At 37.5% G+C, this 18,680-nt stretch overlaps 1 protein-coding gene across 2 annotated transcripts in view; it reads left to right on the top strand.

Moving 5' to 3' along the window:
• kif26ba (kinesin family member 26Ba) overlaps positions 1-18,680 on the top strand; it is a 430,401-nt gene that overhangs the window by 398,661 nt on the left and 13,060 nt on the right. For both annotated transcript variants that reach the window (XM_034187958.1, XM_034187951.1), the window contains exon 26: positions 6,726-6,991. In XM_034187958.1, the coding sequence (XP_034043849.1) occupies positions 6,726-6,991 (266 nt within the window). The remainder of the gene's footprint in view (positions 1-6,725; positions 6,992-18,680) is intronic.

Genomic DNA, 18,680 nt, shown 5'->3' with positions numbered 1-18,680 from the left:
AATTTTAATTTTAATATTTTTATAATTTTTAGATTTTTTTTATGTTTTTTATATTTTAGAATTTTTTATATATTTTTAAAAATATTTTTACATTTTTTTATATATATTTACAAGACATCTCACATCTGTGAGATGTCTTGTAAATCACTCCAGAGGTGTTATCAGGTTACAAAAAAACGCATTTTCCATTTTAGAAGTGTTTACTTCTCGCTAGCTTTTACATAATACACTGAACAAAAATATAAACGCAACTGTTAAGTTTTTGCCCCCATTTTTCATGAGCTGAACTCAAAGATCTAAAACATTTTCGTTAAACACAAAAGACCTGTTTCTCTCAAATACTGTTCACAGATCTGTCTAGATCTGTGTTAGTGAGCGCTTCTCCTTTGACAAGATAATCCATCCCACCTCACAGGTGTGGCGTATCAAGATGCTGATTAGAGAGTGTGATTATTACACAGGTATGCAGTGGTGGGCACAGTTCCGCTAATCTGCTAATTATCGAAGATAATGTTTTCATTATCAGATTAGCTTTTCAGATAACTTTGAAAACCATTATCGGACCAATTATCTTCTGATATGTTTTGGTCTGATCATTTTTAGACCGCTAACATTTTTTGCAGATGTAGCTTTTTGTAGTAGATGTGCAGTTCTATCCACTACAAACAGAGAAGAGCTGCTTCCAGAAGAAACTGCTCTATCCTCTGCAGGCAAAGGAGAACTGGTCATAGACAAAAAAAAAAAAAAAACTCATTTCTTTTGACCCCATGCTAATACACTGGCAATATCACCCAAGTCATACAGGCATACAGTTTTAACTTATGGTTAAAATTTTAACCAAACTAATTTTGGACAAGTTATTTAAATAAATGTTACGTCTGAAGTTTTATAAAGTGAAAATATCAGATATATGTTTTAGTTTTAAAGTAATGCACTAATTTTGAAGTTTTAGTTTGGACATGCAGCTGTGCCCAGTGCATTATGGGTATTCACGACAGAAGAAATGCATTTGAGATGTTCTCAGCAGGCTCCACACGGACAACAGCATTGAACTCTTTGTATATTGTGCCTAAAACTGCCATGAATATATTCTCTGGGTTTATAGACATTGTTATTGTGTTTGTTTTATGTAAAAATGCCAGACGATGCCCAGGTTGCTTCTCAAAGCTGAAAAGTCTGTTAAACTGTGATTCAGGCCATGTTATATATGCATAGAACACTGCCATCTACTGGCGACTGGTTATAGCACAGTGTTGTCAACCGCAGGATTTTAAAATTATATGTAGGTTTCCCAAACCTGAGAGACCCCACACGTGGAAATAAAAAAAAAAAAAATCATAGATCTGACAGGTTTAGTTGTACAGTGTGTGGTGTCAGCCACATGGTAAAAAGAACACACACAGATTTCACACACAAACATTCCCAGGTCAGACACCTCACTTTCTGATTGGCTGCATGTCACGTTTAGCGCCTCAAATCCTTCTGAGCAGATCAGAGCGCTCTTATAAACCACACATGGCAGTAATATCTGATAAGATTAGATTTAGCGTCATCACAATTGTCGGAAGGAGAAGATCAGGTCCGATATCGGCCTAATTATCTTGCCATGTGAACCAGCCTTGATGTTATGACGCCTCATGGCATGACTGATTGATCTGTTATAACACTGCACCGAGCCGCTAACCGATCGGATGTTATGACGCCTTACGGAGCAACTGATTGGTGCGTTATGACACCACACCGATCATGTTTTCACTATTATTTGATTTCTTTGTGCGACTGACATCGTTATTCAAGCATTCCAAAAGCGATTCCTATCGCCACACAACTCCAACCACACATGAGAAAGTTTTTTGACAGTTCTTGTTATTGAAACAAACCTTGTCTCCCGAACCGGATAGAGTTGTGATGTCATCATGTGTGCGCTAAGGCGCTGCCTAGCGGGATCTTGAAAATTTCTTTCTTTTTTATACAAATGAAAAAAATGACATATTTTACAAAAGCACATTTATTTGTAAACACCAACACACTAAATTGATTCACTTGTGTTGGTTTTTAAATAGAATGAATGAATCAACCAATCAGTATGAGCTGAGGCTTAGTTATCGAAGCTAACTTTTTGGTTAGCTGTGCCCACCACTGCAGGTATGTAATAATAAGAATAAAGAAACAAACCAGTTTTGTAGCACCAGAGAGACCAGCCAGTGATGTCATGATGATACTCTACTCTGATTAGCTGTCACACCTCCTCCTAAAAAAATGGATTTGCATCATTCATTGCATAAAAATAGTAAACAGAATGTGACTTTTTAACCTCTTAAAATACCTCTTAAAATAGGTCAAGTTTAGGCATCTTTGAACTTGTCCAAGGTCTGTGCACAAAGAATGTTCCCTGCGAATTTGAAGACACTGGCAGTAATAGGAATGGATTTATGCTGAGAACAGACAGACGGACAGACAGACAGACAGACGGACAGATGGACGCAAAGCCTTCGCAATACCTGATGGCCATATTTTGATGGCCTCGGGTAAACATAATGTCTTTGACTGAGGTAATAATGAAAAGATGATAAATATGTAATATTTATAAAAAAAACATGGGTTGAAGTTCTCCGTCACCACGACAGATTTCCGTCATTTGGAAAAATTTAACCACACATACACGCGCGAACGTGGTGTCATGCGTGTTTTGGTGCCGAAATATGATACTCTCATTGTCAAAGCAACATCCCATTCTCCACTAATCAAAGCAGCAGCATTGTCAGCCTGGATGGCGCCGCACCACGGAGAAAGGGACTGTGTGAATTTTCACTCCTCTCCGCTCAGTTTACTGCTTGCCATGAGCCACGGTCCTTCTCCTCCCTGTCTTCATGGGAACACTGTCATACCTTCCCCAAGTAGAGCGGGGTCTGGCTTTGCTTTGAAGCAATGAAGCAATGCTTCGATCTGCTGCTTTGTTGGTTCTTTGTTTTATTTCGCTTTATCTTAATTTTTCCCCGCTAAAACCCTAAAGAGCATATATCTGTGAATAATATTTACCTTTATGTTAAACCAACTTGTTATGGTCTTCTGAAACAGTTGATAGATGTATTTTATAACTTAAAAAAGGGACTGAGGCTAACATGTTATCATGTCAATGGCGTTTTCAATGTTAAACTTAGCATTAAGATGTTCGCATCTCAGCACATTTGTGTGCATTTGTTTTCTGTATGATCATTAATGACTCAGCGTTTGTTGTCGTAAAATAGTCAAATGTATTACAAATTGTAATATTTTTTTATTTATTTATATATTAATAATAATAATAGCAACAACAACAATAATAGTAAAAATAACTAATAATGCTACAATACAATTTTAGAGAAACAGACAAAAAGAACCTGATAAAACAAAACAACAGAAAAGATAAAACCAACTAACAATGAACATAAATAAATAAATATAGAAATAACTGTTTCCTGTGAACTAGTGACTCTTACACCTCCACTTCATTCCTGTTATATTTAAGTTTAGTGACAATTTGTTTCGGTCAAACCACATCTAAGCTGTGTTTTTACACAAAAAAATAAAATAAAATGCCGTAAACTGCACATTTGTGTCTTTTTTCATGAAAATATCTTATTAAAGATCACATATTACACTTTAGTCAGGCCTTTAAAATACTTTTGTGGACTCTTGCTGTAATATGTTGTCAATGGTTGAGACAGTTGCTGTAGGCATCTAAAAATGCTTATAATTGGGTGAAACCTGATGGAAACCTATTTGTGGTGTGTCGGTGATGTATGTATGTGCAAAATAAAACAAAACACTACTCCAGGTATGTTTTTGACGAGAATATAACATCATAACTTTGTTACAAGTGCAAACGATGTTGCATGATAAAGGCCTTTTAATAATAACTCACTTAAAGAAATAATGGCAAAACTCACATGTAAGTAAAAAAAAAAAAAAAAAAAATGATTAATCAAAAAAATAATCGACCAATTAATTGATTACTAAAATAATCGTTAGTTGCAGCCTTAGTTTGTTTTACGAGTGAGAGCATTTTACCGATTAAATGTGAATATGCCAGTTTTGAGTTTCTCAGTGCGCATGCGTTTTCAAAACGGGTGACGGTGTTACTTTGTGCACAGCAGAACAATGCTGTCAGTTGCTTTAGGCCCTAATTTTGTATTTTATTGACTGTACAGCCAGCAACACAGTGTCCCTTTTGGCGCATTTACTGGATTAGAACCGATCAAAATACTACAGAAGACAATGAATTCTTACTTGACAGTTTGAAGTGAGTTTTCTTTGTTTCAGAGGGCTTCACACTCACTAGAATATACCACAGTTGACTTGTTCTTTCAAAAAATTTCTGGGGGAGCACCCCCAGACCCCCCATAATCAATAATGGGGTTTTTTTCTTCACAGATTGAAGTAACTTTTATTTGTTTCAGAAAGCTTCATACCCATTAAAATTCACCAGAATATGCAAAATCTGACTTGCTTTTTAAAAAAAATTTCAAGGGGGAGATCCTCCAGACCCTCATAATCAATATTGTATTTTTACTTCACAGTTTGAAGTGTGTTTTCTTTGTTTCAGAGGGCTTCATACCCATTAAAATTCACCACAATACACAAAATTTGACTTGCTCTTTTAAAAATGTTCTGGGGGAGCACCCCCAGACTCCCCAGAATCAAGACTACATCCCGCCCCCCACCACCCTTTTATGTACCTTTATGTTCAGGTTTTGCATTCTTTTTATGCTTTGTCTCGCTCTCCTTAGAGCCTATTTAGAATAGATTTGTATACTGTATACTGTATAATGTGTTTATTGTATTTATTGAGGAAAAAACAGTGTGTGCTCCCACTATGCCACATTTTAGGGAATTGCTGGCATTGATTTTTTTGTCAGGAAAAAATTTAAGTCGGATGAAAATTTATTGCTTTAACCCATGCAAATAATTATCAGAATCAGAAACGAATTTATTGCCAAGTAAGTTCTCACATACAAGGAATTTGATCTTGTGTTTTTGGTGCATAAACAGCAATAAAAAAGAAAAGCAAAAAAAGCCTTCTGTAAGAAGTAAAATAGTCAAATAGGCAAAACTTTGTTTTTGGAGGGTTGAACTTTCTCAGAAGCCATAGAAAGTACATCCTCTGTTGTGCTCTCTTGATGAGAGAGCTGATGTTCAGCTCCCACTTGTGGTCCTGAGTGATGGTAATCCCCAGGTAGCGGAAGGACTCCACAGTGGCAACTGGAGAGTCACTCAGGGTGATGGGGTGCATAACAAATACAGTTGTGCTCATAACTTTACATACCCTGGCAAAATGTTTTATTTTTTGGCCATTTTTCAGAAAATATGAATGATAACACAAAACTTTTTTTTTTTCTACTCATGGTTAGTGGTTGGGTGAAGCCATTTATTGTCAAACAACTGTGTTTACTCTTTTTAAATCATAATGATAGCAGAAACTACCAAAATGACCCGATCAAAAGTTTACATACCCCAGTTCTTGTTACAGTGTATTGCCCCCTTTAACATCAATGACAGCTTCGAGTCTTTTGTGGTAGTTGTGGATGAGCCTCTTTATTTATTCTGATGTTAAAGCTGACCATTCTTCTTGACAAAATGCCTCCAGTTCTTTACATACCCCAGTTCTTGTTACAGTGTATTGCCCCCTTTAACACAGTGACAGCTTGGAGTCTTTTGTGGTAGTTGTGGATGAGCCTCTTTATTTTCTCTGATGTTAAAGCTGACCATTCTTCTTGGCAAAAAGCCCTCAGTTCTTGTAAATTCCTGGGCTGTCTTTCATGAACTTCACATTTGAGATCTACCCAGAGTGGCTCATTGATATTGAGGTCAGGAGACTGAAATGGCCACTCCAGAACCTTCACTTTATTCTGCTGTAGCCAATGACAGGTTGACTTGGCCTTGTGTTTTGGATCATTGTCATGTTGGACCGGCCAAGTACGTCCTGTATGCAGCTTCAGGGCTGATGAGTGCAAGTTTTCCTCCAGTATTTTATGATAACATGCTGCATTCATCCTGCCATCAATTTCGACCAAGTTTCCTTTGCCTTTGTAGCTCACACATCACACAGATCACAGGTGAGGATGGTTACCCATAGTAGCTTTTCAATCAGGGTCATTGCGGTAGTTTCTGTTGTCATTATGATTTAAAAGGAGTAAACACATTTGTTTGACAATAAACAGCTTCAAAAAATCACTAACCATGAGTGGAATAAAAGGTTTTGAGGTATCATTCATATTCCCTGAAAAATGGCCAAAAAAATAAAAAATTCTGCCAGGGTATGTCAACTTATGAGCACAACTGTAACTGTGTGACCAGTTCTCACATTTAAAAGCACATCTTTCGTTTCCAGTTTGTTTTGGGTCAGGGGTCCCCAACCCTGCTCCCAGAGATCACCAGCCCTGTGAGTGTTCGATGTGTACCAACTTCAGCTGATGAGTCAAATCTAGTGTTTCTTCGCTTTTTGTTGCAAACCCTCACATTTGACAACCAGCCAAAATTTGTGTTCTTGCTGAATTAATTAAATGGTCAGTTATTTATTGAAACTTTTAGTGAATCATGATGGCATCAGACTTTCCCCTCTTATCTTTTTAAATACTGTTTACTTCCAGGGACATGTATTTGGCAGCATTTGGGAACATGCTGTTCCCACAGATAAGTTCTGCAGCTTTAACACTCTTTATTTTTTTATCTTATTTTTATCTCAGGCCTGCAGCGTCATCGACTGATCCCAGCACTGACCTTGGACTCCTCATCTTCCACAACATCTCACCGCTCCTCCAAACTGACCATCACATCCTCATCTTCTTCTTCCTCTAGCCCAGGTGCATGCTGGGTCGATGGCCCTCTGGGGCCCCACGCTTCCCCTACCCACCGTGGCACTGCTGCAATGACAGAAACCTTTGAGATCACAGTGTACGAGATAGATGACGTGGAGCGATTGCAGAGAAGGAGAGAGAAAGGAGGAAATAAGGTGAGATTGATAACTGTCAACACCTGAACGTGTAATGTTATGTCTGTTCTAAAGAGACTATCAGAAAACATCAGCACACTGATGCTCACATTCTGCAGTAACAAAGTACAACTGAATAGATTTAGGACTCGAACAATCCTCTTCCAAAGGGTTATCCACAATGTAATTTGACAAAATGTTTTTACATTTCAGCAACACTCAACTGACCTGTGTTTACATTCACAAAAGGCTGGGATTGTTCTGACCGGAATCTGGAGTTACAGAAATGAACTAACAACCCCCCCCCCCCAAAGTGGTGGGCACAGTTCAGCTAATCCGATAACCCATAATTATCGAAGCTAACGAATTAGCTTAAGTTTTAAAACCATCATTGGACCAATTATCTTCAGATAAATTTAGTTCCGATAACTTCCAGTCCGCTAACATTTATTTTGCTGGTAAAGTGAGCAAAGATTAACTGTCAAAAACATTTGTAAACCCTAAAATCAAACATTTTAGTCCGTCTGTTGTGTGTGGCAGACATGGAAATACAGACCTGGAATGGACATGTGCGCCTCAATCTATTAGCGTCGCTCAAGACAGGGTGGTGCCATTGCTAAGGATGGAGATGTGCAGATCATAAATAATAAACTGGCCGCTTTTTTCGCACTAGCATCGCTATTTCTTAACAGATTTCATTAAATGTAGGCTTGTTTTAAAGCCCTTTGATAGCTCTTTCCAATGAACCAATACATGCCTGGGTAGAAAAATTTTTTTTATGTAAAGTGTGGAAATTTGGGGAAAAATATGCCATTCTGTTCATTTACTGTGATGTTTTTTTCCTGTCATCATAATTCTCAATGGATTTTTATAAATGAAGCCTTGTAAGTTGTGTTTGAGCTGATTAAAAGCTCTACTGAACCCATACATGCCTGGATAAAAAATCCTTATGTATTAAAAAATATAAATCTGAAGTATGCCTTGCCATTGTGGTCATTTACCTTGCTGCGTTTTCCACTGTAATATTATTGCTAGTCTTTTAATGACAACAACATGCTTATGCTATGGGCATCACACAGATTAAGGAGCGGTACAACCGGTTTAAAGACGGCCGCACAACGGTGGAGAGCACGCCGCGCTCTGGGCGGCCATCAACATGCTGAAATGACCAGATCATTTCCAAAGTGAACACTGTGGTGATGCGGGACCGTCGTGTGACTATCCGAGAAATTGTGGAAGAGGTGGACATCAGCACTTTTTCGGCACATTCCACTGTGACAGATGATTTGGCCATGAAAAGGAGTGACGGCGAAATTTGTGCCGCTGCCGACGGAGCAAAAGTGCCACCGTGTTGAATTCTCACAGGACATGCTGGACATGGACTGTAAAAATGATGCCCAGCTCTTCCACCATTCGGAAGATTCAGACGGCTTTTGGTGGCTTTTCAGTCGTGTGACTATCCGAGAAATTGTGGAAGAGGTGAGCATGTCACAACATGTCCTGTGAAGCTTCAACACGGTGGCGCTTTTGCTCCGCCATCAGTTTCGTACCGAAGCCATCAGCACAAGCCTACATTTTGTGCAGACGTCTTTAAACCGGTTGTACCGCTCCTTAATCTGTGTGATGCCCATAGCATCATCACCAAAAGCCATCTGAATAATCCGAATGGTTTCCACCTGGCTGTCGCCCAGTTTCTGGCAAAATTTGATGCAGTCGCGCTGCTCCAGTCGTTCTGCCATTTTCCTTGCAAAGAAAAAACGACGAGAGACTACACCCATCCTCACACAAAGGCTGCTTACAAGCAAATGACGCAATCGATAGGCGTGAAAAAATTCATGCATACGCCCGAAGGTACAATGTTTGCTCATGCAAGCACACGTGATTCAAATCCATCAGGTTTTTGAAAAAAATAAAAAGGTCGGATACTTTTCTAACAGACCTCGTATATGATTTTTTACTAACATTTGATCACAAGTAGATATAAAGCCATTCAGAATTTATGACTTTTGATCCTCAGTCAGGGTAAAAAGTACCTCCTCCATCCCCTCCAACCACACTGTTAAAATTTAAATGCCGCCTGTGACCACCACGTACATCTCATATTAAACAACTGCAAGTATATATATATATATATAAGGCAGCCAGTGCTTCGCCATCAACTGCACTAAAATGAACTGTACAATACCCTTAATGTAGAGTAATTATGTAAAACAAATGTCTATTTTACAGTCGTTATGTCGCAATTTAATATTGATATACTGAAACTATAACTCAATAAGTTCTTTTCATTAAGCTGCATTCACATGCATACAAATACAGAAACAAAAATGTTTATATATATATATATATATATATATATATATAATATACACGAGGGCTGTCAATAAAGTATAGGTCCTTTTTATTTTTTTCAAAAACTATATGGATTTCATTCATATGTTTTTACGTCAGACATGCTTGAACCCTCGTGCGCATGCGTGAGTTTTTCCACGCCTGTCGGTGACGTCATTCGCCTGTGAGCACTCCTTGTGGGAGGAGTCGTCCAGCCCCTCTTCGGAATTCCTTTGTCTGAGAAGTTGCTGAGAGACTGGCGCTTTGTTTGATCAAAATTTTTTCTAAACCTGTGAGACACATCGAAGTGGATACGGTTCGAAAAATTAAGCTGGTTTTCGGTGAAAATTTTAACAGCTGATGAGAGATTTTGAGGTGATACTGTCGCTTTAAGGACTTCCCACGGAGCGAGACATCGTGCAGCGGTCCCAGGCGCCGTCGTAAGCCTGTTTCAAACTGAAAACCTCCACATTTCAGGCTCTGTTGATCCAGGACGTCGTGAGAGAACAGGGAAGTTTCAGAAGAAGTCAGTTTCAGCATTTTATCCGGATATTCCACTGTTAAAGGAGATTTTTTTTAATGAAAGACGTGCGGGCGGATTGCAGCGTCGGCTCGCAGCCGCTGCAACGCTCCGCCACAGGAAAAACACCTCCGTTGGAAGCCTTAAGGACAAGTTGGAACATGTCCAGCTGTTAAACAATTTCTCATATACTCACTCCACTGAAAGCCATCAAAAGCCGCCTGGATTTTACAAATGGTTATCAACACGGAGGTGTTTTTCCTGTGCCGCCGCACCGCGCCGGCTGCGTCCCGACGCGCGGACCCGTCCGCACGTCTTTCATTAAAAAAATCTCCTTTAACAGTGGAATATCCGGATAAAATGCTGAAACCGACTTCTTCTGAAACTTCTCTGTTCTCTCACGATGTCCTGGATCAATAGAGCCTGAAATGTGGAGGTTTTCAGCTTGAAACAGGCTGACGACGGCGCCTGGGAGTGCTGCACGACGTCTCGCTCCGTGGTAAGTCCTTAAAGCGACAGTATCACCTCAAAATCTCTCATCAGCTGTTAAAATTTTCACAGAAAACCAGCTTAATTTTTCGAACCGTGTCCACTTCAATGTGTCTCACAGGTTTAGAAAAAATTTTGATCAAACAAAGCGCCAGTCTCTCAGCAACTTCTCAGACAAAGGAATTCCGACGAGGGGCTGGACGACTCCTCCCACAAGGAGTGCTCACAGGCGAATGACGTCACCGACAGGCGTGGAAAAACTCACGCATGCGCACGAGGGTTCAAGCATGTCTGATGTAAAAACATATGAATGAAATCCATATAGTTTTTGAAAAAAATAAAAAGGACCTATACTTTATGGACAGCCCTCATATATATATATATATAAACATTTTTGTTTCCGTATTTGTATGCATGTGAATGCAGCTTAATGAAAAGAACTTATTGAGTTATAGTTTCAGTATATCAATATTAAATTGCGACATAACGACTGTAAAATAGACATTTGTTTTACATAATTACTCTACATTAAGGGTATTGTACAGTTCATTTTAGTGCAGTTGATGGCGAAGCACTGGCTGCCTTTTTTCCTCTCATTTCGCTTCTGTTTTAACAGGAGCCATAACTGGCTCAAGGCGCTCTCTCCACCCTTAGTAATGGCCGCCGTGCGGCACGCTGCTAGTCACGTGACGTCCATTCCAGGTCTATATTTCCATGGTGGCAGACTGGCTGCCTGTTGCTTGCTGATGACGCCATCATTAAGCACAAAACGTGATTGGCAGGTCGACGCAGGGAGCATTGTGGGTAGTGTAGTTCAGGTTTACCTTGGGCGTTACAGTGAGTGTTACCGTCTGCTCGACACAAAAACAAAACAAGCTAATTTTAACATTATTTTATTTCTTTGTGGCTGATGGCATAATTTAATCACCAAGACTTGGTGGGGGAAAGGAGCTCTCACGGCGCAGCTGTGTACAGAGGGAGGGACTTTTCTTCACTGTTTAGACACTGTTTTGGATTTTAAAAAAGGACACTTGATGTGGATTATTTCTTCAGATGAATCCCACTGAAACTAACAGGAATTTATATTTACTACGTGTCTTTTATTCTGCCAGTCAATGCATTAATGGACGTATTTTGGTTGTTTAAGCCGCAGGGTTCAAAGCGTGTGAAAAAAGCAGCAGTTTTTTAGTTCGTAAATGATGGTATCTAATACCGAGATGAACTGTGTCTTCTAATACTGTGTTTTACTGCTTTTGAAAGATGATGACAGTGTTTGGGGTTTTATTTTTGTTATTCATTCATTTTTCATTCGTTCTTATGCGTTTATTATCCTTAAATTTACCCAGCAGCCCCTGCGGCGCTTAAAGTGATCAGAAGCCGACGGTGTAATTTGATGTGGCCGCGTCTGAATCAGTACTAAAAGTTATCGTTATCTGTAATAAAGATAAACATTTTAGCAGTTTATCGGTTTAGCGTCATAAAAGGTAACTTTTCAGTTATGGGATTAATGCTTATCAAACTTTTTGGTTAGCTTTGCCCACCACTGCCCCCCCTCTGGTAATGCCAGAGACTGTATAAATAATGGACAAACCCTATGTAATGTTACCTAGAGGTTTTCACAAGAGTGGGTTTGATGCTCAAATGGGGTGGCACCAAATGTCACCATATTGACAGAGCCTGACTCCGGCTCCTCCTGGTCAAGCAATAAATGGGTTAAAGATTGAATGAAGGTGGTGCCTGGAGGACCTTGGTGGGACAAACACACCCACTAATCTCAAACTTACAGAGCTAGCTCGTGCTACCACAACACGGGTCCACGACAGTTAGCAGACTCTTCTAGTAGGTGGTTGCCTTAAGCTGGTACACCAGCTGTCACTAAAAGCAACCCCAACCCTATTTATTCATATGGCTTAAAGTACATTAAACTGACTAGTTCCATTAAAAATGCACCAGAAAGTAGCTACACTGAACAAAGACAATAATAAAAAAGGCTCTACGCATGTTTATTTCTGCTGTAAAGTTATAAATTTTAACATGGGCTTTTATGGAGATTAACTTCTGAAAATGGCTGTGCACAGACGCTTTGAGCTTGAGAGGTGTGACAAAGATGAATGTGCAAAACTGCCCAAAAATAGGTACGCCAAGCTTGTGGCATCATATTCATGAAGACTTGAGACTGTAATTGCTGCCAAAGGTGCATCAACAAAGTATTGAGCAAAGGGTGTGAATACTTATGTACATGTGAATTTTTAGCGTTGTATTTTTAACAAAGTAGCAAAATAAATAAATAAAAAAAACTTTTTTCATATTATCATTATGGAGTGTTGTGTTGTGTGTAGAATTTTGAGGTAAAAAATGATTTTACTCTATTTTGGAATAAGGCTGTAACATAATAAAATATGGAAAAAGTGGAGCTTTGTGAATATTTTCTAGATGCACCGTAGTTTCAAACATTAAAACATATTTCAACATACAGTGTGACCTGTTATAATCTTGAGCTTTTTATAACTGTTTATTCTTTGCACTTCTGTGTTGTTTTTATAGGGGATCATATAAATCTTTTCAGAGAACAGCGTATAAATAAATGAGGTTCTTAAAACGGGTCATATAGTTTGTAGGTAAAAATCCAACTGAAATGCTGAGATGATGTATCCTAAAAATTGGGGAGTGCTCCTACTAACAGTGTTGCCACAGTTACTTTGAAAAGTTACTTTCTTAGTTACTTTTAAGCAGTGATGCGCGTTACTCTAATCTGACCACTTTTTTTAGTAACGAGTAATCTAACACGTTAATCTTTCCAAATGAGTAATCAAAAGATTAAAGTTACTTCTCCAAGTCACTGTGCGTTACTATTATTTTTGCATTGTGGGTCAACAGCAGCATTAAACTTGGTCCGTGGGCAGGAGGTCGGGGCTCGACTGAACTGCCCACTTTAAACGAGCTGTGAGCTTTTCATCAGCTACGACTCGTCCTCACCTCTTAAAGCAAAACAGCACACCTGCACTGAGCTTTACAAAGTCATTTTTATGCTTTATTTTTCTCCTTTATTTAGAATTCTACGCTGAGCCGCTCCATATCGTCTCGTTAAAAACAGCTGATCCTCCGCGACATGTCAACAATTAACACTATTTTCCACTCAAATGCACCTAAACTCTCTTTCTGAGGACCACATGATGTGAAAACACAATAAAACTTTCTTACCTGTAAATCTGGTCATGTTTTCTGCATAAATAAATGTTATCCATTCTTTGTGCTCAAACGCCAAAGCAGGGGCAAATCCACATGGAATGGGGGCGTGGGGCAGGGATGTGCCCCCCTCCCCCACAACACCCCTAGATTAAAGGTCCAGTTTTGAAGCCGTTTTTTTACTACAACTACTAATACTACTTAAAATAATAATAATTTTGACAAGTAAAATGTTTATAGAGAATTTAAATGTTAGAAAAATGTTAGAATTTAATAGTTACATTTATAAACAATGTAGGTTAGAAACTGCAAGTTTTACTGTTACAGTGCTGTCAACAGTTAAATATGAGGTCAAGAAAGATTATTTTACTTTTTATAAAACAAATATTTATTTTCATTGAAGTCAAGAAAGGGTGACTATAAAGTGAATTTTGGCAAAACAGGTATTGTCATGTTGAGGTGGCAGAGGGTTGTTGTCGGCAGCTGGAGAAAGTAACTAAAAAAGTAACTAGTAATCTAACTTAGTTACTTTTACAATTGAGTAATCAGTAAAGTAACTAAGTTACTTTTTCAAGGAGTAATCAGTAATCAGTAATTGGATTACTTTATCAAAGTAACTGTGGCAACACTGCTTTTAAGTTACTTTATACAGTTACTTTATGCAGTTACTTCATTAGCAGCTTTATGCATTTACTTTATTAGCAGCTGCCAACAAGTTGTAACTCATAAGTAATGTAACTAATAAGGTAGCTAGTAATTTAACTTGGTTACTCTTAAGATTAAGTAATCAGCAAAGTAACTAATCAGCAGAGTAACCAATAGTTACTTTTCTGAGTGCTCAGTCTTAAAAATAGCCTAGATAGATTACTAGTTACTTTATAAGTTACATTCAGCAGCTGCTGACAAGTTGTCCGCAGCTACTAATGAAGTCATTGTATAAAGTAAATGTAAAATGTAAATGTATAAAGTAACTAATAAAGTAACTTTTCAAAGTTACTGTGGCAACACTGCCTACTAATTATACTCCTTTTTACCTTGGAGGGGGCATCTCTTTCCTCCTGTCACAGAAAGTGTGAGTGTGTCAGACAGAGTGCAGACCGGCCAGGTGGGTGCGTCTCACAGAGGAAGAATGAATTCAGACATGTTACTTACAGTTGTATGTAAAAGTTTGGGCATGATTTTCCTTTATAAATCATTGGTTGTTTGGATCAGCAATTTCAGTAAAATACATCATAGACTTTGAATTAGGAGCTACAAAAAATGTTGGGCTAAAAAACAAGTAGATACTAGAACATTGGATGAATGGGAAGGCAGAGTATTAGAAACAGTTCAAATTAAAAAACAAAAAACATGTACTGTCAGACAAGGTTTGCCTAGAATACCTAAATAATTTTCATAGACCTTTTGTTTTAATACCAGCAGATAAAACCAGCAACAATATCATAATAGTTTGCAAAAAATATTACTTAGATGTAGTTTTAAAAGCGCTTAGCACTAGTGATGGGACTAGCCCACAAACATGTATGTCTTATAATAGTCACGTGGAAGATATTGTAACTAAACACCAAGAATTTATGACTAAATATAACATTAAAATTATTACCAAAACTAGAAGCACTCTGAGAGCACAAACGTCACGTGGAATACCCACTGGCAAAGAGACTTATTCCACGTCGTTTCACGCATCTACCGTCATGTTTCAGATTCAGTGGTTCACCCTCTGGAGTCCAAGGGCATTTTTTTGGATAGTTCACTCGCCTGGCATAAATGTTTTATGATTGCTGTTAATAGCTCTCCTTGCAAAACATTTTAGACAATACTGCTAAGGTATAGCTTGGAACACTGGAGTTAACTGTTTTTGGATTATCAATACCGCAGAGGTTTTAAATAAACTAAAAAACAAAAGTAGCTACACATTTTGTTGTTTTTATTTGTCCACCCTGTATACGAACATCCGACATGACCAGCTTATATATAGTATCAATGAACTACTCAGGTAAACTTTTAGGATTACAGGCTCTAAATACATCGTTATTAGAAATGATGGAACAACATACTGGTCTAACACAACATTGACACGTGATCGTAATGTAACTGAAGAAAACATGATTGAGCATATAGAATTCCTTGTAGACAATATCTATATAGAGGTCGGCAACAGAATTTTCAAATAAACAATAGGGATACCGATGGGAACAGACTGTGCTCCACTTTTAGCAAACCTTTTCCTTTTTTTATTATGAATATAAATTTATGAAAGATAAACTTAAAACAGATAGCCAGTCAGCAAAAACCTTTAGTAATACCTTCTGTTACATTGATGACCTACTTACTTTAAATAACCCTAATTTTGAGAATGAAATTAAAAATATTCATCCCTCAGAATTAGAGCTTAAAAAGACTACAGAAAACAATAACAAACTTTCATACTTAGATATAGAGTTGAGCATGATAGGTAGACAGTTTAGAACAGCAGTTTTTGACAAACGGGATGATTCACGTAGTAACATAACGACTAAACCTACATACAGTGTTTACACCTCCCATCTAGTCAGAATTGGTCGAATGTGTGATAATTACTAAAGTTTTTCCACTAGACACCATCACCTTACTAGTAGATTAGATAAAACACGGGTTTCTGTATGACAAATTTGTTCTTCAGTTTAATTTTTTTTAATAGATATCAAGAGATAGTAACTAAGTTTGGGGTTTCCATTAGAAAGCATGTAGAAGATGGAATCTGTCTACCTATATAGTAGCTAGCCATAACATAGCCATTAACTGTAGCCAGTGGTGGGCACAGTTCCGCTAATCCGCTAACCACTAATTATCGAAGCTAAAATTTTAGATAACTTTGTAAACCTTTTTGGCTTTTTGCAAATGCCTTTTTTTTAACAAATAAAAAGAGGCATATTTTACAAAAGCACATTTATATGTAAACACCAACACCCACGTCACATTAACATGTTGGTTTTTACATAGAATGAATGAGTCAACCAATCAGTGTTAGCGGAGGGACATTTTACCCATAATCCCTTTGGCATCTGTCTGTGTTTGTTACAAAACTTCAGAATTAGTGCATTATTTAAAATTAAAAGATATATGTTATATTTTAACTTTGTAAAATGACAGAAATGACATGAATGGAGTTATTATATCAGTATTAATTATGTTTATAACTCAAAACCATAAGTCCTCCGCTTTACGGCAACATTTCTATTGAGTAGAGAGTTGAGGTTCGCTGCTCCTCCTGTTGGAAGCTATGTTGTAACCAGAAGCTTCCAGCAGTGGGCAGGGCGCACAAAGACAGAAGTGCTGACTCATTGTTTGGGACTGTGGTCACCTTTGATGCTACCAGAAGCGATCGTGGTGTTAAAACTCAAAATCAGCTTGTTAGTAGTTGCAAGTGTATTGGAAACAATACTGGAAGTTATCGGGTAGCTGTAGCTTCCGATAAATTTTTGGGTGGTTTATCGGTTTAGCTTTATAAAAGATAACTTTTTAGTTAGCTGATTATCTGTTATCGAAGCTAACTTTTTGGTTAGCTGTGCCCACCACTGATGGTAGCTCATCTGGCTATAGTTAGCCTACTTTCGAGATTTGCACTTTTATTTTACATGGTGTACATTTTTAATGGTTCTTCAGTTTAAAAGATTTTATAATATATATCAATAGATAGTCTCTAAGTTTGGGGTTTCCATTAGAAAGCATGTAGAGTATGGAATTTGTCTTCCTTATCAATCTATAACCTAGCTAACAGGGTGAACTTTAGATAGAAACCTAAAACATATTACATCATAGATTCTGTTTCTATAATAACATAACCAGATTCATAGCTTAGCCTATTAACTATAATTTAGTTTTCGAACAAGTCTACAGACTAGATAGATGTATACTACAATCTTCTCCCGTATGAACACATAGGATTCAGGAGCTAACTCCTATAATATTATGTAGTAACTATATTTCTTGTATATGTTGTTTACTGCCCTGATTGTGTAAATGTCACTGATATAGATGCTGTCCATATTCTTGAGCCGTTTAGGTGGGTAGGAAGAGTTCCCATGAGATAAAAAAGCTTTTCAACCTACCGTACCTGGTTCTCAAGACCAGGCACCTACAAGTAGTGTTCAGAATAATAGTAAACAGAAACAGAAAAACAGAAAAAATAAGAGTGGAGGAGGAGTGGCTGTGTATGTGGATAAGAACATGGATTATAAAATAGTAGACAATATGACAACTGTGATTGATAACTTATTAGAATGTATAACTATTGAAATATGTGAAGAAAAAAGCAAAAATGTATTAGTCAGCTGTATATATAGAGCACCAGGATCTAGTATTGAAACATTCACTGACTGTATGGGAAAAATGTTCTCAAAAACTAATCAAAAAACTGTGTTCATTTGTGGTGACTTAAATATTGATCTGCTCAATCCAAATAAGCATAAAATAACAGATGAATTTATCAGTATAATGTACAGTATGAGTTTATATCCAAAAATCACCAGGCCAAGCAGAATTACATCCCATAGTGCTACCTTAATTGATAATATATTCAGCAATGATATTGAGAATAACACTGTGAGTGGATTATTAATCAATGACATTAGTGATCATCTACCAGTTTTCATCGTTTATAATAGAAACCATCGGCGGAATCAGCCAGAGGAGAAAATAAAATACAGGCGAGTGCGGACAGAGGAAAACATGAACACACTAAAGAAGGATTTACAGGAGCAAAACTGGGAAAAGGTATACAGTGAAAGTGATGTTGATAGTGCATATGAAACTTTTTTACAAATATTTACATCATTATATGATAAAAATTGTCCAATTAAACAAGACTACAGAAAACAAAAAATCCAAGCTCGACCATGGATGACGAAAGGGTTACGAAATGCATGTAATAAGAAAAATACACTGTATAGAGAATTCATAAAACTAAAGACTAAAGAGGCAGAAAATAGATATAAGAAATACAAAAATAGATTAACTAATATTATACGGGTATGTAGGAAGGAATATTATAGTAACATATTATATAATAACAAAAACAATATTAAAGGAATATGGGATATATTAAATAGCATTATCAAAAATGGTAATAAAAAACAGAGTTACCCTCAGTATTTCATTGATAATAATGTCAAGAAGGAAAATAAGGATGAGGTAGTCAACGGT

The sequence above is a fragment of the Thalassophryne amazonica genome, chromosome 2 (assembly GCF_902500255.1).
Source record: "Thalassophryne amazonica chromosome 2, fThaAma1.1, whole genome shotgun sequence".
Taxonomy (NCBI): Eukaryota; Metazoa; Chordata; class Actinopteri; order Batrachoidiformes; family Batrachoididae; genus Thalassophryne; species Thalassophryne amazonica.
Note: the sequence above shows the minus strand (reverse complement) of the source record. Positions and strands in the feature narration are given on the sequence as shown.